The 25,139-nt window shown below is 46.3% G+C and overlaps 1 protein-coding gene across 1 annotated transcript in view; it reads right to left on the minus strand.

Annotated features, from left to right (window-relative positions):
* EIF4G1 (eukaryotic translation initiation factor 4 gamma 1) overlaps positions 1 to 25,139 on the minus strand; it is a 174,690-nt gene that overhangs the window by 95,832 nt on the left and 53,719 nt on the right. The window contains 2 exon segments of the mRNA XM_070753741.1: positions 6,212 to 6,311; positions 12,139 to 12,312. Of these exon segments, the coding sequence (XP_070609842.1) occupies positions 6,212 to 6,311; positions 12,139 to 12,312 (274 nt within the window).

Consider the following 25,139-nt stretch of genomic DNA (forward strand, 5'->3'; position numbering starts at 1 on the left):
ACTGCAACTCCTCAGTCCTTGGAAAATGAGAGACTAAGGAGGGAGGGAGAGAGATTTCTCCAAGATGCTGCTCCGACTGGCCCAGCCTGTTTTGAGCGCACGGAGGCAGCAATCCGTGGAAATCGCTGAGTCATCTGGCTTCATAAACTTTATGGGTGGGGAGGGAGTGCGGTAGCACACATTGAGGACAGCCGTCTCCGATGCTGCAGCAGCTCAGCCAGCCTTCGGGGACACCACGGCTGAAATGGTGGGGGACGAGCTTTGTTGACCACTGCCTGTCCCTTCCTTCTTTCCTTCCTCCCTCCCTCCCTTCTTTCTTTTTTCTTTCTTTCCTCCTCCCTCCCTTCCTTCTTTCCTTCCTTCCTCCCTTCTTTCTTTCTTTCTTTCCTTCTTTCTTAGATTTGTAAACCGCCCCTCTCCGAAGACTCGGAGCGGCTCACAACACCAAAACAATACAAATCCAATGATTGAAAACAATTTAAAACCCTAAATATATAAAAGTCATACCTCTCAGACAAACCATACATAAAACGGAAACGGCCCAGGGGAATCCATTCCCCCATGCCTGACGACAGAGGTGGGTTTTAAGGAGTTTGCGAAAGGCAAGGAGGGTGGGGGCAATCCTAATCTCCGGGGGGAGTTGATTCCAGAGGGTCGGGGCCGCCACAGAGAAGGCTCTTCCTTCCTCTGGGTCCCGCCAGACAACATTGTTTCGTCGACGGGACCTGGAGGTGGCCAACTCTGTGGGACCTAACCGGTCGCTGGGATTAATGCGGCAACCAATGTGTGCACGAAGCTCCGCGAGCTACCGATTAGTCCCCGAACACAATTCAAGGTGTTGGTTATGACCTATAACGCCCTACATGGTAATAATTCCAATACAACACAACGAGGTGACATTAAAGAAACTAAGATGAAATATGTTTGGATGGGATAGATTTCAGACAACAAAAATGGCTTCAATCTTTGTTCAGTTATGGAAAAGGAGCTATACTAACTTGATTAAGAACGGGTTATACAAATCGTAACTAGCTTTGATATTTTATTTTATTTTACTATTAATATAATGTAGTAGTAGCAATTAATAATAGAACAGTATAACAGAATAAATTTGAAAGTAATTAAGCCAACGATATGGAGTACAGTGATCCCTCGATTATCGCGAGGGTTCCGTTCCAAGACCCCTCGCGATAATCGATTTTTCGCGATGTAGGGTTGCGGAAGTAAAAACACCATCTGCGCATGCGCGCCCTTTTTTTTTCCATGGTCGCGCATGCGCAGATGGTGGAGTTTGCGTGGGCGGCGGGGAAGACCCAGGGAAGGTTCCTTCGGCCGCCCAGCAGCTGATCTGCTCGGCAGCGCAGCGAGGAGCCGAATCGGGGTTTCCCCTTTGCGTGGGCGGCGGGGAAACCCCGAACTTCGTCTGCTCGCTGCTGCTGCGGCCGCCCAGCAGCTGATCTGCTCGGCAGCGCAGCAGCAGCGAGCAGATGAAGATCAGGGTTTCCCCGCCGCCCACGCAAAGGGGAAACCCCGATTCAGCTCCTCGCTGCGCTGCCGAGCAGATCAGCTGCTGGGCGGCCGAAGGAACCTTCCCTGGGTCTTCCTCGCTGATGCCCCCGCTCGCCCGCCCGCCAGCAAGAGGGGGAGAGATAGAGAAAGAGAGAGAAGGAAAGAAAGAGATGGGAGAGGGAGGAAGAGAGTGTGAGAGAGGAAGAAGCAAGATAAAGAGAGAGAGAGAAAGAAAGATGAGAAAGGAAGGAAGAGAGTGATGTCATCAGGTGGGAAAAATCGCGATACAGTATAGCGTTTCGCGAAGAACGAGATCGCAAAAATCGAGGGATCACTGTACTGCAAAGAGATAGAAAGACATAAGCAAAAATAATTAAGTAAAGAGAGAACAAGGTTATCTCTCTCTTGTTTTTAATGTAATTTTTTTTGTTTCTTTCTCCTTTTCTTTGTCCTTGTTTTTCCCCGTACAGTAATACCTCGTCTTACGAACCTACATGGTTCCCGGAGGAGGTTCGTAAGGCGAAAGGTTCGTAAGACGAAACATTGTTTCCCATAGGAAACAATGTAAAATGAATTAATGCGTGAAAGAAAAAAAAACACAAAAAACTGCCGCCGCCCGGCTGTCACCTTTTGAAACAGCCGGGCGCTTCTCAGCGTTCTCCCAAAGCCAAAACCGGAGGTTTGGCAAAAGGTCGAGTTTGGGTGGCCGGCGAGAAGCGGCTTCCCGGCGGCTTCCCGAACCCAAACGCCAAACCCGAACTTTGCCAAACTTCCGGGTTCGGCGTTGGGAGGCCGCCGAGAAGCCCCGCCGCCCGGCTGTCATCTTTTGAAACAGCCGGGGCTTTTCGGCAGCCTCCCGAACGCCGAACCCGGAAGTTCGGGTTTGGCTTTCAGGTTCGGGAGGATGCCGAGAAGCCCCCCGGCTGTTTCAAAAAGCGAAAGCCAGGCGGCGGGGCTTCTCAGCGGCCACCGGAACCCGAACTTTTGCCGAACTTCCGGGTTCGGTGTTTGGCGGCGGGTTCGTAAGACGGAAAAAGTTCAGAAGAAGAGGCAAAAAATGTCCGAACCCCGGGTTCGTATCTCGGATTGTTCGTATGCCGAGGGGTTCGTATCACAAAGTACCACTGTATTTGTTCTATCTGTGTATACTTTCTATTTGTTTTCTTGAATGTAATATAATGTATAGTTGTAAGTCTATCTATTTTTCCCAATAAAATATTTAATAATGATAAAGATAATGATGATGGTAATAATAATAATAATAATAATAATAATAATAATAATAATAATAATAATAATAATGGCCTACATGGCACTGGACCAGACTACCTATGGGACAGTCTTCTGCCTCATGTGTCCCAGCGACTGGTCAGGTCCCACAGAGTTTGTGTTGCTGTTGTTGTGAGCCGCCCCGAGTCTTCAAAGAGGGGCGGCATACAAATCTAATAAAACTTATTAAACCTACTGCTAAAATCCCTTGTTAACTCCAAGGCCAAAAAGTAAGAAACAAAATAATAGAGCTCTTTTGCTGGCAATACAGCTGACCATCAAAGGGCCAAACATACCTGCCTTTTGGTAAGGGGTGCAACCTGACGCTCTCTACCCTAACCAACACACACACACACACACACACACACACACACACACACGTCGGGTTAGTAAATAAACAGGGACCTGCAGAAATGTGGGTGGGTCAGGGGCCTCCTGGGCTCACATTTCTGAGTCTGTCAGATCCAGGCTAAATATAGGAAGAGCCGTCAAGGGAGCATGTGAGCATCATGTGAAGGGGGGGGCAGAGGGGGGGGGGAGAATCCAAACTGCAAATAGGTCAAGACCCAAGGAGCCTTGGAGAAATTATCAGCTCCAGGGGCAAGTGAAGCACCGGGTGGATTCAAAGGGCAACCCCCATAACAACAATAATAAAGCCCTACGTGGCACCGGACAAAACTACCTGTGGGACAGTCTTCTGCCTCATGTATCCCAGCGACCGGTCAGGTCCCACAGAGTCGGCCTTCTCCAGGTCCCTTGAACCAGACAATGCCGACTGGCGGGACTTAGGGGAAGAGCCTTCTCTGTGGCGGCCCCGGCCCTATGGAACGCATTCCCTCCGGAAATTTGTGCTGCGTACACTCTCCCCGCCTTCTGAAAACCCACCTTTGCCACCAGGCTTGGAGCCACTGAGCTTCCAATATTATTCTCAAGAGACCAGTCCCTGTGCGTTGTGTTCACTGACCCTCAAAGAGCTCCTAAAATGAGACTCAAAGGGGGCAACTGGGTCAGGAGTTGTTCCTAGTCCCACCTTTGGATTCTCAGCCTCGACGTAGCTCGGACAAGCGAGCCAGGGTTAAAGTTCTGGTTGGTTGGGTTAAACATTAAACTTAGTCCCCACCGGAAAGAAAGAGGAAGGGGGGAGAGAAGAGGAGGCCCCTGGACAGGATGACAAGAGTTTTTCCACCTTTTCTGGATAAATGTCATCCAGGAAAGATTCTCCCTGCAAACCAAATTTGGGAAGGGGGATGGAGGGGGGGGAAGGGCCAGAATTATTATTATTATCATCATCATCATCATTATTGAAGGGGAAAAAGGGCCAGAATTATTATTATCATCATCATCATCATCATCTTGTCAATACAACACAGCAAACGAGATCACTATGCTGGATTTCGTATTTCATCACCAGTTGGGCGCTTCCCAAGCACCTAGGACTGCGTGATGTAGCGGCGAATCATGTTTGCTGATCCCAGTAAAGTGGCCTTTTGCAATTGACAGATGGAGATTTTGTCAATTCCGATGGTTTTCAAATGTCCACTGAGATCCTTTGGCACTGCGCCCAGCGTGCCAAGTACCACTGGGACCACTTTCACTGGCTTATGCCAGAGTCGTTGCAGCTCGATCTTTAGATCTTCGTATTTCACTAATTTCTCTAGCTGCTTCTTTTTCAATTCTGCTGTCCCCTGGGTTTGCGATTATTATTATTATTATTATTATTATTATTATTATTATTATTTATTATTATTATTATTATTATTATTATTATTATTATTATTATTATTATTAATTAGATTTACATGCCATCCCTCTCCAGAGACTCGGGGCAGCTCATAACAACAATACACAGTACAAATTAAATGATTAAAAACAGTTTTAAACCCGTAATATAAAAACAGCCATACATCCCTGACAAATCTTGCATAAAACAGAACGGCCCAGGGGAATCAATTTCCCCATGCCTGACGGCAGAGGTGGGTTTTAAGGAGTTTGCAAAAGACAAGGAGGGTGGGGGCAGTCCTGATCTCCGGGGGGAGTTGATTCCAGAGGGTCGGGGCCACCACAGAGAAGGCTCTTCCTCTGGGTCCTGCCAGATGACATTGTTTCATCGACGGGACCCGGAGAAGGCCAACTCTGTGGGACCTAATCGAGCTGAGAAAAATATGCACAGCTTGTCAAAAGGTGCTAGAATGTCCAGAAATGAGTAAATGGATCATGCAAATAAGAGAATGGGAGGAAAGAAGGATGTCAGGCCAAAACCAATGTTTTGAGTTAGAGACTTTGGCCTGCCACAAGTAGAATAGTACTATGGAAATTGGGGAGGGGTGGTTGCATTAGAGGGAAAGATACTAGCCACAACCAATTATTTCCAGAGATTCATGTTCATCCTTTGTTCAGCACCAGCTGGATGTACATGGGAGGACCGTGGACCAAAATGGTCCACATGATGAACTTGTGGATGTTGGGATGAGGAATGAACACTAACCTGGGTGGAAAACTGTAGGAAAAGTTAGTATCAGGTTGATCACAGTTTGTATCTAACATGGCTCTGTTAATAAATTGGAACGTGGAAGGTGGCCACGGTTTGGACTTGGATTTATTTCCTGGATGTTAATTAGGATACTGACACAGGATACTATAAGATTTGGGATAGATGGCATGAGTGGCTCAGGGGGAAAAGTAAAATTAAGGTGTGACCCAAGAGAAATGTGTTAATACTATAAAGAAGGAAAAAAATGACAGGTGTAACCTTAAATCTTAATGGGTATAAGGTAATGTACATAATAGTATATAGCTATTAAATAATAGTCAATAGTGTATATAAGGAAGGAGTGAAGATAAAAAAATGTTTAATCACAAAACCCTAGCCATGATTCGGAGAATGTAGAATTGAGAAGGAAAATTGCGATAATATAAAGCTGTATTAGTGGAATTATATTTTATGTACAATATTTATATTTTATATGCGTGGGGGTTTTTTTTATGTTGTCTTTTCTTTGTCTTTTTATGTTGTGTGTTTTTTTAAAATTTGGAAATCTCAATTTTAATTAAAAAAAAAAAGAATGTACATCTTGTCCCTGACTTACAGCCACCATTGAAAGAACAAGGGGCATAATCTGAAGTTAGTTGGGGGAAAGATCAGAAGCAATGTTAGAAAATATTATTTTACTGAAAGAGTAGTAGAGGCTTGGAACAAACTTCCAGCAGACGGGGTTGATAAATCCACAGTAACTGAATTGAAACATGCCTGGAATAAACATATATTCACCCTAAGATAAAATACAGGATAAGGGCAGACTAGATGGACCATGGGGTCTTTTTCTGCCGTCAATCTTCTATGTTTCTGTTATTTTTAACTTCAACCCCCACTGGAGGGGCCGTCTCAGGGGGTGAAACCCAAGCATCATCTGCAATCCTGTGTTTGTGCACTTACCAAAAGGACCAAATTCTGTAGAGCTGGCTCCTGGGTAAAAGCTGGGGGCACCAGGTTGGACAGGATACTGCTGCGTCGGAACAACGTATGTGTTGCGACCCTAGAAGAAGAGGAGAAACGGAGCAGGTGAACCTTCTAAAGAGTGCATTTTAGAAGACAACATAGCAAGCACCACTGAACTCCGGGAAGCAGCCTACAGAAAGGAGCCCACAAAATCAGGGGGTCTCCAACCTTGGCAAGGTTCAGCCTGGAGGACGTCAACTCCCTGAAGTCTTCAGCCAGCAAGTCAACTTCCAGTCTGACTGGATAGCGGGGAATGGAAGGATTTATGCGCCTTGCAAACAGCTGGTCATTTGCATTGTTTTGAGAGTGGTTGAGGCCACTTGGAGGTTGATCTGTGTCCTCAGCATCACCCGAGTGGTGCAAATAGGTGTGGAGCCTTCTTGGAACTGTTGAAAGGACTACATGGGGCTACAGAGTTGGCCTTCTCCGGGTCCCGTCGACTAAACAATGTCATTTGGCGGGCCCCAGGGGAACAGCCTTCTCTGTGGCGGCCCCGGCCCTCTGGAACCAACTCCCCCCCGGAGATTAGAACTGCCCCCACCCTCTCTGTCTTTCATAAACTACTCAAGACTCACTTATATCGCCAGGCATGGGGGAGTTCAGATATTCCTTCCCCCTAGGCCATTATAAGCTATGCATGGTATGTTTGTGTGTATGTTTGGTTGTGTGCTTGTTTTTTATATATATTGGGATTGTTTTATGAATTTCTTAACTTAAAATTGTAATTGGATTGGTGGGCATTGGATTTGTCACTATGTACTGTTTTTTGCTATTGTTGTGAGCCGCCCCGAGTCTGCGGAGAGGGGTGGCATATAAATCCAATAAATCTAAATCTTTATAATAAGGGTTTTTAGTTGTTTTATTATTGGATTGTTACATGCTGTTTTTATCATTGTTGTTAGCAGCCCCGAGTCTGCGGAGAGGGGCGACATACAAATCCAATAAATAAATGAATGAATGAATGAATGAATAAATAAATAAATAAGACCAGGGGTAGGCAAAGTTGGCTCTTCTATGACATATGGACTTCAAATCCCAGAATTCCTGAGCTAGCACGATTGGCTCTGGAATTCTGGGAGTTGAAGTCCACAAGTCATAGAAGAGCCAACTTGGCCTACCTCTGGATCAGACAATGTTGTATTCATCCCCCTCTATTGAGAGATGGCTGTTCAATATACATAGATGGACTCTTTGACCCAACAATCAAACCAACAGTCCTGTCTGTCCAAAATGTGGACTTTGCTGCCTTCAAAAGACTGGCCCATTGCATTTTAAATGGAAATGGACTTCTGAGTCTACTGATGGATTTGTTCTCCTGCAAATGACCAGCTGTCTGGCAAGGAGAATAAATCCTTCTTATTCCGCACCATCCAGTCAGTGCTAAAGAAGCTTCTTGGGTGAGAAGCGAAACATCTTTGTAGAAAACCAAAAAGTCTAGCTGCCTCTAGCACCGTTGGGACAACCATGGCTTGGATGACTGAGAATATCCAGGCATTCTACTCTGCAGGGACAGTGGAGCCCATAGGGGCAAAAGGTAGCGAGCATGCAAATGAAGCATCATTCTGTAATCCCTTTTCCCTGAAAGGAGAAGGACTCGAATCTAAGACTCTGCCTCTTGTACAATATCTCATAAGGCAATATTAGGTTCTCCTGCGCATCTCCACCAGCATAACATTTGACCTGCTAGACTATCTGCGAGACCGCCTTCAGCCGTACGAATCCCAGCGGCCGGTTAGGTCCCACAGAGTTGGTCTCCTCCGGGTCCCGTCAACTAAACAATGTCATTTGGCGGGACCCAGGGGAAGAGCCTTCTCTGTGGCGGCTCCGACCCTCTGGAATCAGCTCCCTCCAGAGATTAGAACTGCCCCCACCCTCCTTGCCTTTCGTAAACTCCTTAAAACCCACCTCTGCCGTCAAGCGTGGGGGAACTGAAACATCTCCCCCTGCCTATGTAGTTATTTGTGTATGATATGACTGTGTGTACGTTTGTATATATTGGGGTTCCTTGTTTTTTAGACTTTTAAAATGTATTGTTGTTATTTTAGATTCTAACTATTAGATTTATTATTATATTTTGTTTTTATCATTGCTGTAAGCCGCCTCGAGTCTACGGAGAGGGGCGGCATACAAATCTAATAAATAATAATAATAATGGCGATCACCAACTGGTGGTCCATAGACCACAGGTTGTCTGGAAGAAAATTTTGGCGGTCCACAGGAAAATTATTTGCATTTTTTTAATATTGCACTAAATCGCAGGGGCCCTCAAAGTATGCCCCCCAGGACAGATACCTGCAATAAACGTTTGTGTTGCTGGAGAGAGCCTCCCCATTCAGGGTTTTGTTGTGGGGGTCAGAGGGGGGGCAGAAATTCCAGCTTCAGCCTCCCGGTGCAGGGCTTTGGGCAAAGGCTGGAGGGAAGAGCTGCTGGTGGCGAAGAGACAGAGGGTCCTGGAACCGGTGGACCATCTCAACCCGCTTCCACTCCCGCACGCCTTCCCTCTGCTTGGAAAGCCTATGCTCCTAGTCCTCAGTGAGGTGCTTCTGATGAGCCTCCTTCTTGTTCAGTTCCAATTTCAACTGAGCCAGCTGTTTTGCCAACTCTCTTTCAAATGGTGGCTACTGAGCTAAAAACAACTGCTTCCTATTTGGGCACTAAGGAGCCCGGGTGGGCAGGCGAGTAGAAGCTGGCGAGGTGCCCCTTGATGTGAGTGACATTGAGTTGGCCACGCCCACCCAGTCACATGATCACCTGGCCACACCCACCTAGCCAGTCATTAGGCAGATCGTATTAGTGGTCCGCGGGATTTAAAATTATGAATTTTAGTGGTTCCTGAGGTCGGAAAGGTTGGTGACCCCAGTGCTAAATACCCCTGTTGGGATGCTTAAGGTGAGGCATTTATTTATTTATTTTAATTTATTTTAATTTGTTTTAATTTGTTTTAATTTATTGATTGATTGATTGATTGATTGATTGGATTTGTATGCCGCCCCTCTCCAGAGACTCAGAGCAGCTAACAGCAACAATAAAACAGTGTACAATAGTAATCTAATACTAAAAACCATTAAAAATCCATTAATATAAAAACCAGACATACATACATACAGACATACCATGCATAGAATTGTAAAGGCTTAGGGGGAAAGAGGATCTCAATTCCCCCATGCCTAACGGCAGAGGTGGGTTTTAAGAAGCTTACGAAAGGCAAGGAGGGTGGGGGCAATTCTAATCTCTGGGGGGAGTTGGTTCCAGAGAGCCGGGGCCGCCACAGAGAAGGCTCTTCCCCTGGGTTCCACCAAGCGGCATTGTTTAGTTGACGGGACCCGGAGAAGATCCACTCTGTGGGACCTAACTGGTCGCTGGGATTCGTGCAGCAGAAGGCGGTCCCTGAGATAATCTGGTCCGGTGCCATACACTTTGAATTGTGATCGGAAACTGATCGGCAACCAGTGCAGACTGTGATCTGAAGTTTCCGAACATTTTTCAAAGGTAGCCCCATACGATATAGATAATGTGGCCTGAATTAAGTGTTTGGGAGAGTCAAAAATAGCAGGCGAAGAAACCAGGTGACCTTGCCAGGTGAGAGCTCAGGATGGAGCTGATGGGAACGTAGCAAGATTTCATTATAATTTCACATGGACTGGAAGTATGTGTATTATCAATATAAAACAAACCCAAAACCACACAATGCGTTTCATGTGACACTGCAGAAGGCATCACCTGTGGGGTTTTTCCCTTTCATACATAGGTGGTCTCCGTTTTGTAAAAATGATGCTTTCTATCTACAGAGCCTGTGTGATTAAAAAACATCACAACTTTGTTTTAAGAGAGTCTAGATTGGAGGTCTCCAACCTTGGCAACTTTAAGATTTGTGGACTTCAATTCTGGAAACCCCTGGTCAAGATGTCACTCATATTTACTAATGGACTGAACCAGTTGAATAACCAGAGAGAGAGAGAGAACCTTGAAGAAAGCTCACCCATATTATGCCTTTATTTTATTTATTTGTTTTAGCAAGTACGTATTGGTGGTATACTAAATTTTATTTTATGTACGCTGAGAGCATATGCACCAAGACAAATTCCTTGTGTGTCCAATCACAATTGGCCAATAAAATTCTATTCTATTCTATTCTATTCTATACAAAGATACAATAATATTTATATACATGATACTAGTAAAAGAGAAACATTAGGACAGGGGACGGAAGGCACTCTGCTGCACTTATGCACACCCCTTACTGACCTCTTAGGAATCGGGAGAGGTCAACTGTGGATAGTCTAAGGGTAAAGTTGTGAGGGTTAGGTGATGATACTACAGAGTCTGGTAGTGAATTCCATGCATCAACTACTCGGTTATGTATTTCCTGCAGTCGGGTTTGGAGTGGTTTACTTTAAGTTTGTGTTTTGTGTCTTGACCTTCAAGAGCAATAATCAAAAAGTGTTCACACAGGGCTTCCTTAAGTGGTCATTCCTTAGTCCTGGACAAGCTACGGAAATCAAGCCAAGCTCATTTCCTAAAAATGGTGCAAAATACATAACTGGCTCTGGACAGGTAAGAAAAGGAAGGTCAGAGGAGCTGACCTTGGCTACGGACTCAGGGCGAGAGCTGTTTAAATCCCAGGAAATAAAATAACCGGTCCACAAGCTGGGTTGTACAAGCAGCTCAGTTAAGTCGGGAGTCGAGTCATATTCTGGTCAACCCAATGTCTGCTGCTACTTGGGTCATTCTTTGTCAAGTGGACCAATTTTCAGAATCTTCCCATTCGACCGCCTTCAATTTCAATGGAACTTTGCACTTCCACTTTGAATGTTTGGAATATGGACCTAAAATTTTGCACACCTCAGTTTTATACCATTATTATTATTGTTGTTGTTGTTGTTATTGTTATTATTATTATTAATTGTTATTGTTATTGTTTTTTGTTTATTATTATTATTATTATTATTATTATTATTATTATTATTATTATTATTATTATTATTATTTAGATTAGTATGCTGTCCCTTTCAGGGCGGCTCACAGGATACAATATAAAACAGTGAATAAAAAACAAATCTAGTTAATTAAAAAAGTAGATAAGCTAAAAACCCAATATATTAAAATCAATCAAACAAATTCAATCGTAGCCATACATCACATTTATTGGCCAGGGGGGTTAGTTCTAATTGCCCCAAGCCTGGCGACATAAGTGAGTCTTGAGAGTCTTGCAAAAGGCAAGGAGGGTGGGGACAGTGTGAATCTCTGGGGGGAGCTGATTCCAGAGGGCCGGGGCCCCCACAGAGAAGGCTCTTCCTCTAGGTCCCGCCAAGCAACATTGTCTGGTTGACGGGACCTGGAGAAGGCCAACTCTACGGGACCTAACTGGCCGCTGGGATTCATACGGCAAATATATTCATAAGGAATATATGTGCAATGTTTCATTGAAATTGAAGGTGGTCGTGCGGGGACACCTGGTCCACTTGGCAAAGAATGACCCACTTCCTCGTCCCAAATACTTTCCTTCTGTGGTCCCTGATGCCAGGCACAAATTCCTGCCTTCCCCATTGGCAGGAGGCATTGACATACAGTGTGAAACTTTTACCGTTGTGTTATTGTTGCTGTTTTTTAAACCAGACACAGCTATCCCCAGACCAAAGACCGTAGTGTTACAGGCAGCTGCGGCCATGACCGGGGATGCTATCTGCTGACAGGCAGGAGGGCAGACCACAAACTTACCCCTCCTCCTCTTTACACCAACCACCCCGGAGGGGAGTGCGAGCTTCACACCGGTTCCCGGAGACGCAGATCGCTTGGGAAACCACCGCAAGCTCTCCGAACGCTCCGCCACGAAGAAGGCCGCAGCCCCGGCTCTAAGCCCTCACCTGTCCAGGGATGTAGTAGGCACCTTGCGAAGCAGGATAGGAGATCTGTGAAGGGATCATCATGACCTGGGAAGCAGCTGGATAAACATGAGTGGGTGGGCCAGGCCGAGCCGACGTGTTACTCTGCACCCGGGAAGCACTGGTCGGTGGCTGGGCCCTGCTCTGGTAGAAATGCTTCAAGAGAGAAAGGAGAGAGGGACGCGCTTAGTTAGTACGGCCAGGCCCGAGGTCATCCCAGCTGCTTCCCCTACACTAGCTGCCTTAGCCCCACCGTAGGTCTCCTGAGATGGCGTGTGGCAGGGAACGGCCCCGGGGTCGAAAGGCAGGGCGTCCTCAACTTTATGACCAGAATTGAGCCGGACGCTTATGTTGTTAAGCAAGAATTTTGTTAGAGCGAGCTTGGTCCTGTTTTTTTTTTAAAAAAATTCTCGGTCAAGGGAAGCACCATGGTTATCACCGTATTTTTTGGAGTATAAGACACACTTTTTTCCTCCCTAAAAGAGGCTGGTAATTTGGCTGTGTCTTATACTCTGAATGTAGCTTTTTTACTCAGCCCTAATCAGATGCTAGCAGCTCTTACCATGCAGACTCTTTCATTGTTTCTCTCTGGGAAGAATGTTTTCCAAGCCCTAAGTCTTTGCAGGGGTATTTTTCATTGCTCTAACTTGCTCCAAATGTTTCTTTCCAGCCCTAACTAGGTGCTAACAATGTTCCCAAGCTCTTACCAGCTTGCAAGCTCTTTCATTGTTACTCTCTGTGAAAAATGTTTTCCAAACCTTGCCCTTGTAGGGTTTTTTAATTCTTTACTTGCTCTGAATGTTTCCTTCCAGCCCTAAACAGGTGCTAACAATGTTCCCAGATTTTACCAGCTTGCAAGCTCTTTCATTGTTACTCTCTGCAAAGAATGTTTTCCAAGCCCTAAGTCTTTGCAGGGGTTTTTTTCATTGCTCTAACTTGCTCCAAATGTCTTTCCAGCCCTAACCAGGTGCTAACAATGTTCCCAGCTCTTACCAGCTTGCAAGCTCTTTCATTGTTACTCTCTCCAAAGAATGTTTTCCAAACCCTAAGACTTTGCAGGGGTTTTTTTCATTCTTTACTTGCTCCGAATGTTTCTTTCCAGGTGCTAATGATGTTCCCAGCTCTTACTTGCTTGCAAGCGCTTTCATTGTTACTCTCTCCGAATAAAGTTTTTTTTAAAGCCCTAACCAAGGGATAAAATAATGTGCTGGCTAAGGACGCTAGCCAGATGAATACCTAGTAAGCAGATTCTTTTCCCTATTTTCCTCCCACAAAACTAGCGTGCGTCCTATACTCTGGTGCATCTTATACTCTGAAAAATAGGGTAAGTTAAACCAGTGTTTCCCAACCTTGGCAACTTGAAGATATCTGGACTTCAACTCCCAGAATTCCCCAGCCAGCATTCGCTGGCTGGGGAATTCTGGGAGTTGAAGTCCAGATATCTTCAAGTTGCCAAGGTTGGGAAACACTGAGTTAGACACATGGTTGTTAAGCAGGTGTGGTTCCTCCACTGACTTTGCTTGCCCGAGGGTCCCACCGCAGCCATCATCAATGCGAGTTCAGTCATCAAGCTTCCTGAATGAAAATTGTGCGGACCTTGGGGAGGCTGCGATGGTCGTTAAGTGCGAAAAACGAGACAACTGTCACTTTTGGGTTTTTTCCCCCAGTACCGTTGTAACAGTCATTAAAATGTAAGTCGAGGACTACCCCCAACCATAGGTCTAGCGCCAGTTCTTCCAGCAAGCTTTAAGCTGATTGGCAGAAAGGTCAGAGGGACACGCCCCACTGTAAATGCCTGATTGGTCAGATTGAAAAAGAGCCGGGGTGGCGCAGCAGGTAGAGTGCTGTATTGCAGCCCACTGAAGCTGACTGTAGATCTGTAGGTCAGCGGTTCAAATCTCATCACCAGCTCAAGGTTGACTCAGCCTTCCATCCTTCCGAGGTGGGTCAAATGAGGACCCGGATTGTGCGGGCAATATGCTGGCTCTGTTAAAAAGTCCTATTGCTAACATGTTGTAAGCCGCCCTGAGTCTAAGGAGAAGGGCGGCATAAAAATCTAATAAATAAATAAATAATAAAAATATGTTCCAACGCGTCAGAAGCTTTATTTCCTAACACCTTGAGAAATTTGTCTTTTCCCATGGTCTTGAGACCCCTGTGAAAAAAAAGACCGACTTTTAAGACTGTTTCCCCACCCTTACAAACTGTTGCAGCCTCCTCAGGGGTCGCGTGATCAAAATGTGGGTGCTTAGCAACTCACTCGTACTTATGATGGTTCAGTGTCCCAGTGTGTGTGTATGTGGTTTGTGTGTCAAGGGATCCACCTTTTGGGACCCTCCAACGAGCAATGTCCATGGGGGAGCCAGATTCACTTTTAAATGCCGTGTTAGTGACTTAACAACTGCCGTGATTCACTGTAGTAGCCGAAAAAGTGGGGAAAATGGAGCAAAGTTGACTTAACAAACATCTTGCTTAGCAACGGGAATGTTGAGGCTTAGTGGTGGTCATAACTCGAGGACTACCTGTCATGCAAATGTTCCTATTCTATAAAGATAATTATACTGCTCAAAAAATAAAGGAGGCATTTAAACATCGCAATATAACTCCAAGTAAATCAAACTTCTGTGAAATCAAACTGTCCACTTAGGAAGCAACATCGATTGACAATCAATTTCACTTGCTGTTGTGCACATTCAACTTTGTACAGAACAGAGAATATTTCATTCGTTCAGATCCAGGATGTGTTCTTGGAGTGTTCCCTTTATTTTTTTGAGCAGTGTATCTGCCCCTTTCCACCTATTACCAAACAAAGGACCAGAAAATTGCAAATTTATATTTAATGGAAGTTGACAACGATAAGATATTAGAAACGTTGGATACTTTTGCCACATTCCAGCCAGCTAATCTAGGAAACTAACATGCCACCAATTGTTTCACGCTCAAGAGACATAGGGCCACGCTGACATTAAATGTCCTGGGACATAATGTCGTTTTCTTTAACCCGGTGCCCCGAAAGGCATCCTTCGCTTTTTAGAATTAATTTTTAACATTACATTTTATCATCCTTGCCCCTTTTCAAATTTTAACTGCTCTGTACTTTTTCTTTTTTTCCGTCTTAGTATTTTAATTGTACAGTGGTACCTCTACCTACAAACGCCTCTACTTACAAACTTTTCTAGATACGAACCGGGTGTTCCAAGATTTTTTTGCCTCTTCTCAAAAACCATTTTCCACTTATAAACCCGAGCCTCCGAAACTGTAACCAGAAAAGGCAGAGAGAAGCCTCCGTGGGGCCTACCTAGAAATCTCCTGGGAGGAAATAGGGCCGGAAAAGGAGGGGAGAAACCTCTGTGGGGCCTCTCTAGGAATCTCCTGGGAAGAAACAGGGTCGGAAAAGGTAGGGAGAAGCCTCCATGGGGCCTCTCTAGCAATCTCCTGGGAGGAAACAGGGCGGGAAAAGGCAGGGAGAAGCCTCCGTGGGGCCTCTCTAGCAATCTCCTGGGAGGAAACAGGGCGGGAAAAGGCAGGGAGAAGCCTCCGTGGGGCCTCTCTAGCAATCTCCTGGGAGGAAATAGGGCCGGAAAAGGCAGGTAGAAGCCTCCGTGGGGCCTCTCTAGGAATCTCCTGGGGAGGAAACAGGGCCTCCGCCCTCCCTGTATTTTCCCCAATTGCACGCATTATTTGCTTTTACATTGATTCCTATGGGAAAAATTGCTTCTTCGTATGAAATTTTCTACTTCACGGAACGAATTAAATTCATAAGTAGAGGTACCACTGTACATCGTTCTAAAGTTGCCTCTTGTGAGGATGTGGTGGGCGGTCATCACAATGTGATCAAATAAATAAGTTTCGAGAATTCCTGGTTACCGTGGGGGGTTAATTCTGCAAATGATCATCTCTACAATTTGGGGAGTTAGGGGGACAAAAAACGCTGTAATGCAACACTTAGGGTGGGGAGGAGAAGAGGAAAGAGGGGGGAAAATTAAGAAGAGTGAAAGACCAAATGCATTTGGGGATGGTGGTAAAAGAGGGGGAGGATGAATTACGGAGGAAGGAGTCAGACGTAGGAACAACGATCACGGAAGGGTAAGGAAGACCATTATGGATCACAGGAATTCAGCGACCCATCCCACTCCTCCATAAATTTGTGCAAATTGGGATTTAAAAAACAAACAAACATCATCATCTTCTAAGATCACATGAATCCTACAGTCTAAGTCAGGAGGTCTCCAACCATGGCAACTTCAAGATTTGTGGACTTCAACTCCCAGAATTCCTCAGTGGCTGAGGAATTCTGGGAGTTGAAGTCTACAAGTCTTAAAGTTGCCAAGGTTGGAGACCCCTGGTCTAAATTACAGCTGTTTTAACACCACGGCAAACTACCATTATCGCACAAGGGGGTGTTAAGGTACTTCCACTCACACTCCCAACCAGAGTAGGATTATAGAAAAGGGATTACCTGGAGAGACCTGAATCCGCCCTGTTAGCAACACACATACACACAAACACACAACACGCGCACACAACACACCGACACACACACACACGCCAGGAGAAAAGGGAAAGAAGAGAAAAAGAAGAGAGACAGGAGTTACCTACAGCCCGACATGTTACCAGGCACCTGGGAAGAAGACCCCAACACTCAGCAAGAAAGCAACTGCAGCCATGGGAAAAAGAAGCTGGAATGGGGTGGGGGGAGTTGGGGGGTGGGGTGGGGAGAAGAGCAGGTCAATAGGACACATGGCTTGCACCAAATAAGTGAAATTTGGGGAGGGGGGGGAGATAAATCAAGGAAAGCAGGCAGGCGAGATGGCGTTGCTCGTTCTGGTATCAATCCCGTTGGAAAGAAGTTCTGGGAGTTTTGAATCCCCCTCCCTCCCAATAGAGAGACCCGAATGGATAGTAGGGCTGGTGGGCTGCATGCATCGAATAACAAAAGAAGGGGACCCTGGAGGTCTTCTAGTCCAACCCCCCCCCCCCCTTACTAAGCAGGCGATCCTCTTCAAGCAGGCCATCCGAGTCAGGGATTCTCAACCTTTCAAATATTGCAAACCCCTTAATACAGTTCCTTACCATGAAATGGTGACCCCCGCCCCAATCACAGGTCTAACGCCAATTCTCCCAACAGAGCTTTAAGCTGATTGGCAGGAAGGTCAGAGGGAGACCCCCCCGCTGTAAACACCCGATTGGTCGGATTGTAAAAATATGTTCCAAGGCGCCAGAATGGAAGATTTAGTCCCTAACACCAGGGGAAATTTGTCTTTTCCCAGGGTCTTAGGCGACCCCTGTGAAATGGTCGTTCGACCCCCCAAACGGATCCCGATCCCCAGGCTGAGGACCACTAGACTAGATGGTTTCCATCCATTGCTTCTTGTCTTGCAATTCAGGTGCTTTGGATAATAACTTGACTCCCTCTTCTTTGTGGCAGCCCAGGGGTAAAATGCTCCTAGTTGCCGGTTTGGGCATGCTTGCCGGTGGTCGGAGAGCTGGTAGCGACGGCAGCGCTAGGCTTTGGCCACCTGTCCAGACGCTGCCATTTAGCATTCTGTGCATGCGTAGAGGGCAAAAGGACCCAAATGGCGGCGTCCAGTGGGGTGGCCAAAGCCTCACGCTGCCATCATTACCGATCTACAGTGATACCTTGTCTTACAAACGCCTCGTCATACAAACTTTTCGAGATAGAAACCCGGGGTTTAAGATTTTTTTGCCTCTTCTTACAAACTATTTTCATCTTACAAATCCACCGCCACCGCTGGGATGCCCCGCCTCCAGACTTCCGTTGCCAGCGAAGCACCCGTTTTTGCACTGCTGGGATTTCCCCGAGGCTCCCCTCCATGGGAAACCCCACCCCTGGACTTCCGTGTTTTTGTGATGCTGCAGGGGAATCCCAGCAGGGGAATCCCATCAGCGAAAAAACGGGCGCTTCGCTGGCAACGGAAGTCCGGAGGTGGGGTTTCCCATGGAGGGGAGCCTCAGTGAAATCGCAGCATCACAAAAACACATAAGTCCAGAGATGGGGTTTCCCATGGAGGGGAGCCTCAGGGGAATCCCAGAAGCGCAAAAAACGGGCGGTTCGGCTGGCAAAAGGGGTGAATTTGGGGCTTGCACGCATTAATTGCTTTTCCATTGATTCCTATGGGAAACATTGTTTCATCTTACAAACTTTTCACCTTAAGAACCTTGTCCCGGAACCAATTAAGTTTGTAAGACAAGGTATCACTGTATCTCTATTTTATAATCTGGTGACTGAAATTGGATGCAATACTCCAAGCGTCGTCTTATCTAAGGGCTTATATAAAAAGACATACCAACATTTCACATGATCTTGAGTCTCTGCTTCCCCTTTCCCTGGGAACATCCTCTTCTTCAAAGCTCTGCTCCACCTCTGCATTTCAACTCACCGCCACGTCTCTTCTGCCAACACCACCAACTGCTGTTGTTTCCATTAAGACAGAAGTCTCTAAACTTGGCAACTTTTTAAGTCTTGTGGACTTCAATTCTCAGAATTCTCCAGCCGGCATAGAATTCTGAGAATTGAAGTCCACAAGTCTTAAAGTGGCCAAGTTTGAAGACCTCTGCCCTAGAAACTAGATGTCCAGATGAAAGTTCACGTGGAGAGGCTGGGTGGGAGATGAGCAGTAGATACATTACAGCAGAGTTCTTCAAACTTGGCCACTTTAAGACTTGTGGACTTCAAAACTCCAATTCTGGGAGTTGAAGTCCACAAGTCTTAAAGTTGACAGGTTTGAGGAACTCTGCATTGAGACTTTGGCCAACCTGGGGCCTTCTCCTGATATAATAATAACAACAGAGTTGGAAGGGACCTTGGAGGTCTTCTAGTCCAACCTCCTGCTTGCGACGGAGACCCTACACTACTTCAAATGGTTATCCAACATCTTCTTAAAAACCTCTAGTGTTGGAGCATTGACAACTTCTGGAGGCAAGCTGTTCCACTGATTAATTGTTCTGTCAATAAATGTCTCCTTAGTTCTAAGTTGCTTCTCTCCTTGTTTAGTTTCCACCCATTGCTTCTTGTTCTACCCTCAGGTGTTTGGAGAATAGCTTCACTCCCTCTTCTTTGTGGCAACCCCTGAGATATTGGAAGACTGCTATCATGTCACCCCTGGTCCTTCTTTTCATTAAACTAGGCAAACCCAGTACCTGCAACTGTTCTTCGGATATTTTAGCCTCCAATCTCCTAATGATCTTTGTTGCTCCTCTCTGCATTCTTTATGTTGGAATTCATGTATACTTAGCCAGGGTTTCTAGAATATAGGTAGCCCTTGATCTAATGATCATTTAGTGACCATTCAAAGTGACAACGGTACCCAAAAAAAGGGACCCGTGCCCATTTTTCACAGTTCTGAACACTGCTATATTCTCTATGGCAGTGTTTCCCAACCTTGGCCACTTGAAGATATTTGGACTTCAACTACCAGAATTCCCCAGGGAGCATTCGCTGGCTGGGGAATTCTGGGAGTTGAAGTCCAAATATCTTCAAGTGGCCAAGGTTGGGAAACACTGCTCTCTATGGGTTACATCAGAGGTCCCCAACCTTTTTTGCACCAGGGACCGGCTTTAAGCTAGACCAGTTTTCCACGGCCCGGTGGGGGGGGGGGGCTTTGGTCAAATGGGGGTGGGGTTATGGAGGGGTGGAGCTTAGTGACGCAGCCCTCCACACTTCTCCACAGGGCGGGGAGAATCAGGAGGCTCCTTTGGCGGCTGGGGGCTGCCTGGCTTTGTGATTTTGGCTGGGGGGGGAGTTAGGAAGGTCCTACTTCTCCCCCCCCAGCCAAAAATTCAAAGCCTATCTGCTGGATACGGGCGATGAGTGGGACAGAGCGGCGCGGAAGCCTCTTGCAGCAGCTGCCACAGCCACCGGCTTCGGCGCCGCTCGTCCCGCTCATCGCCCGTATCCAGCAGATAGGCTTTGAGTTTTTGGCTGGGGGGGGGAGAAGTAGGACCTTCCTAAGTCCCCCCCCAGCCAAAAACTCAAAGCCTATCTGCTGGATACGGGCGATGAGTGGGACAGAGCGGCGCGGAAGCCTCTTGCAGCAGTTGCCACAGCCACCGGCTTCGGCGCCGCTCGTCCCGCTCATCGCCCGTATCCAGCAGATAGGCTTTGAGTTTTTGGCTGGGGGGGAGAAGTAGGACCTTCCTAACTCCCCCCCAGCCAAAATCACAAAGCCAGGCAGCCCCAGCCGCCAAAGGAGCCTCCTGATTCTCCCCGCCCTGCCCGACGCCCCACCCTGTCCTGCATAATGTCCTCTGCCGGGAGGGCAGCGGCGCCGCGGACCGGCTGGAAAACCCCAACGGCCCAGTCCCGGTCCGCGGACCGGCAGTTGGGGACCTCTGGGTTACATGATCAAAATCCAGATGCTTGGCAACTGACGTATATTTGTGACAGCTGCAGTGCCCCAAGATCACATGATCCTCTTTTGTGACTTTCTGACAAGAAAAGTCGACGGGGAAGTCAGATTCCCTTCACCAAGGGAGCGGTTCACTTAAAGAATGGTCGTAAAATGGAGCATAAGACATCCGCACGGAAATATAGTGTGGAGAAAGTGACACCATGGTTGTATGGTGCCGCTGGGCTGCTTGAGGTGATCCATCAGGAATCTTTCCGCAAAAGCACTTTAACGGGTCAATCTCCAAAGCCCCCAAGGTTATTGGTTGCCACCTTTGCGCTGCAGGAGTCACAACTCACAAGAAACCTTTGTCAAGATGACGCAACACTCAACTTAAGCCTCTGCGCGAGAAGTATGAGGTAAAAACTTTTTTAAAGCATGCCAAAAACCCCACAGCACCCCGCGTCTAGCGGCAAAAATGAACGGCTTGTTTAATTCAACCGTGTCACGAGAACTCTGGTGCTTCTAAATCAGTGATGGCGAACCTTTTTTTCCTCAGGTGCCGAAAGAGTGTGAGATGTGCTGTCGCACTTGCACAAGTGCCCACACCCTAGGGAGGAAGAAAACAGCTTCCCCCACCTCAGGAGGCCGGAAACAGACTGTTTCCCAACTTCTGGTGGGCCCAGTAAGCTTGTGTTTCGCCCTCCCCAGGCTCCAAAAGCTTCTCCTGGAGGCTCTCTGGAAGCCAAAAACACCCTTCCAGAGCCTCTGTGAGCCAAAAATCAGCTGGCCGGCACACACATGGACACTGGAGCTGAGCTAGGGGCAACGGCTCGCGTGCCAACAGATATGGCTCCGTGTGCCACCTGTGGCACCCGTGCCATAGGTTCGGCATCACTATTCTAAATAAATAAATAAGACGAAGGCTTCAAACTCTGTCACGGATCAATTTTTTTACCACAGAACTTGGGACTGCTCTGCCTATGTACCCTTTTTTCCAAGCATGTGCCGGTGCCTGGAGGCTGTTGAGGCCTGGATGGGTGTCAACAGACTCAAACTCAACCCGGATAAGATAGAGTGGCTGTGGGTTTTGCCTCCCAAGGACAATTCCATCCGTCCATCCATTACCCTGGGGGGAGAATCATTGACCCCCTCAGAGAGGGTCCGCAACTTGGGCGTCCTCCTCGATCCACAGCTCACATTAGAGAAACATCTTTCAGCTGTGGCGAGGGGGGCGTTTGCCCAGGTTCGCCTGGTGCACCAGTTGCGGTCCTATTTGGACCGGGAGTCACTGCTCACAGTCACTCATGCCCTCATCACCTCAAGGCTCGACTACTACAACGCTCTTTACATGGGGCTACCCTTGAAAAGTGTTCGGAAACTTCAGATCGTGCAGAATGCAGCTGCGAGAGCAATCATGGGCTTTCCCAAATATGCCCATGTTACTCCAACACTCCGCAGTCTGCATTGGTTGCCGATCAGTTTCCGGTCACAATTCAAAGTGTTGGTTATGACCTACAAAGCCCTTCATGGCAGCGGACCAGGGTACCTACGAGACCGCCTTCTGCCGTACGAATCCCCGCGACTGGTTAGGTCCCACAGAGTTGGTCTTCTCCGGGTCCTGTCGACTAAACAATGCCGTCTGGCGGGACCCAGGGGAAGAGCCTTCTCTGTGGCGGCCCCAACCCTCTGGAATTAGCTCCCCCCGGAGATTAGGACTCCCCCCACCCTCCTTGCCTTTCGTAAACTCCTCAAAACCCATCTGTCGTCAAACTTGGGGGAATTGAGACACTTTCCCCTTGCCTATGTAGTTTCTGTGCACAATATGACTGAATGTATGCTTTTATTTACTGGGGTTTCTCTTTTAGATTTTTTATATGCATAATTGGTATTTTAGATTCTAATTACTATTAGATTATTATGTATTGTTCTTATCACTTTTTTGAGCCGCCCCGAGTCTACGGAGAGGGGCGGCATACAAATCTAATAAATAATAATAATAATAATAAATAATTTCCCATTAAGTCTGAAACCGTGTATTTTAATACAGCAAAGCCACCTTTAAAGAAAAGGTTATTCAATGCAATAACATATTGGAGGAGGAGGAGGAAGAGGTCAGTGTAATTATAAATAATGGAAAGGACATGGGGGGATCCCAAATGCTTTTTTATGAGGGGCGTTTCTTTGTTTTTCCTTAAAGACGTTTCACTTCTCGGCCAGGAATCTATTTACATTGGAAGCGAAACCTTTTCAAAGGAAAACAAAAGTCCAGTGGCCTTTTTGAAAAGCAACATTGGGACAACCATGGCGTGGATCAGAGGTCTCCAACCTTGGCAACTTTAAGATTTGTGGGCTTCAACTCCCAGAATTCCTCAGTGGCTGAGGAATTCTGGGAGTTGAAGTCCACAAGTCTTAAAGTTGCCAAGGTTGGAGACCCCTAACCTGGATGACTGAGAATCTCCAGGAAAAAAAGAGGTATCTTATATTTAGAAAAACATCAAATCTTTGTCCTCTCCCAATGACATTTACTACTTATACTTGGCTAGTTCCTGAGTTCTACGGGATTGGAAGTCAAATAAATAAGGATATTTTCCTTTTAGAATGGCAGTAAAAATGCCCCAAGCAGTGTGGAAATAATTTTTGGGTTCATACAAAGTTAATTCTTGACTTACAACAGTTTATTCAGTGACTGTTCAAAGTTTACAGCAGCCCTGGGAAAAAATGTGACTTTAGGAACATCATTCACGCTTTACACGTTGCTCACTTAACAACTGCGGCAAGAAAGGTTGTAAAATGGGGCAAAACGTACTTAAAAACCATCTCACTTAGGAATGGAAGTGTTGGGCTCAACTGTGATTGTAAGTCGAGGGATACCTGTAAGTTACCGTATTTTTAAGAGTATAAGATGCACCTTTCCTCCCCTAAAAGAGTGTGGAAATGTCGGTATAATTTATACACCCAGCTATGTTTGGCCTCCTGAAGTTCCACCCCTGGGTCACATTTTGCAAAAAAATGGGCCAGATTTTCACAAAAATGGGGCCGAAGAGGGTTTGGGAAGTCTGCAGACTGCTCCCGGGGGCTGGAGAAAGGCAAAAGCCCTACATGGCATTGGACCAGATTACCTCCGGAACCGCCTGCTACCGCACAAATCCCAGCGACCGATAAGGTCCCACAGAGTTGGCTTTCTCCGGGTCCCGTCGACTAAACAATGTCGTTTGGCGGGCCCCAGAGGAAGAGTCTTCTCTGTGGCGGCCCCAGCCCTCTGGAACCAACTCCCCCCGGAGATTAGAATTGCCCCCACCCTCCCTGTCTTTCGTAAACTACTCAAGACTCATTTATACCACCAGGCAGGGGGGAAGTTGAGATATTCCTTCCCCCTAGACCATTACAAGTTATGCATGGTATGTTTGTGTTTATGTTTGGGTTTTATAAATAAGGGTTTTTAGCTGTTTTATTATTGGATTGTCACATGCTGTTTTTATCATTGTTGTTAGCCACCCCGAGTCTACGGAGAGGGGCGGCATACAAATCCGATAAATAAAAATAAATAAAAGCACCCCTGTTTTTGTGGAGCGGGAAGATGAAAAAATGGGCATTTTTGCAAAAATGTTGGCATTTTTTACTTACCCCAGGAGCACTCTACAGGCCTTCCAAAGCCTCTGCGTGCCCCATTTTTTGCAAAAACAGGTGAAAAATGGCCTTTTGCCAAACGTGGGGTGCGCAGATGGTTTGGGAGGCTTACAGAATGGTCCTAGGGGGTCGGGGGCATAGTTCCCTCTAAGCTGAGCAGTGAGCAATCGCTCACTTAAAAATCACCATCAACTCAGAGTTTTCCAAACCTGCCCAGAAGCCGAGAGGGAAAGAGTGAGAGGGAAGGAGAGAGAGAGGAAGAGAGAGAAACAGATAGAAAAAAGAGAGGGAGGAAAAGAGAAAGAAAAAGAATGGGAGTAAGGAAGAGAGAAAGAAAATCAAAATCTAGTTTGAAACTAGCTCAACTATTTAAGTGGCATTTTGATATTGATAGAGTTGCCCTATTATGAGCTCACTGTTATAGACACACAGTACAGTATTTTATTTTGAAATTCTCTGAGGCAAAACAGGGTGGGTTTTTTATTTGTTTGTTTGTTTGTTTGTTTGTTTATTTATTTATTTAATATTTCTGTGCCGCCCAGTCCCGAAGGGACTGCCGCTCAGACACTATACTTTTCCGCCCACCCACCCCAAAAAAATTGAGAGAGAACACTGGTCGGGGGAGGACAAAAATGTTTTTTTTTGTACTTATCTCTTTGAAATCTTGGTGCGTCTTATACATCGCTGTGTCTTACAGACCGAAAAATATGGAAATACGGTATAAGGCAAAGTTTGGATTCTATGCAAGCTCTCCACCCAAGATGATCTTAAATGGTGCTTTTTGTTGTACACATTAAGCAGCCAAATCAGTGAAATGTTCAATTTCCAAACTTGTGCTAAGTTTTTTTTTTTTTTTAAGGCTTTCCTTAGTATATCCTCATACAGTTTGAGGCGTGTTTTAATAGTCTCAAGACTGTTATATGCAAAACATTGGAAAGCGATCTTTATCCCCGGGAAAATACCCGCTGCTTCAGGAAGCAAGGCGACTTATTTATTTTGGCTATG

The sequence above is a fragment of the Erythrolamprus reginae genome, chromosome 5 (assembly GCF_031021105.1).
Source record: "Erythrolamprus reginae isolate rEryReg1 chromosome 5, rEryReg1.hap1, whole genome shotgun sequence".
NCBI classification, from domain to species: domain Eukaryota; kingdom Metazoa; phylum Chordata; class Lepidosauria; order Squamata; family Dipsadidae; genus Erythrolamprus; species Erythrolamprus reginae.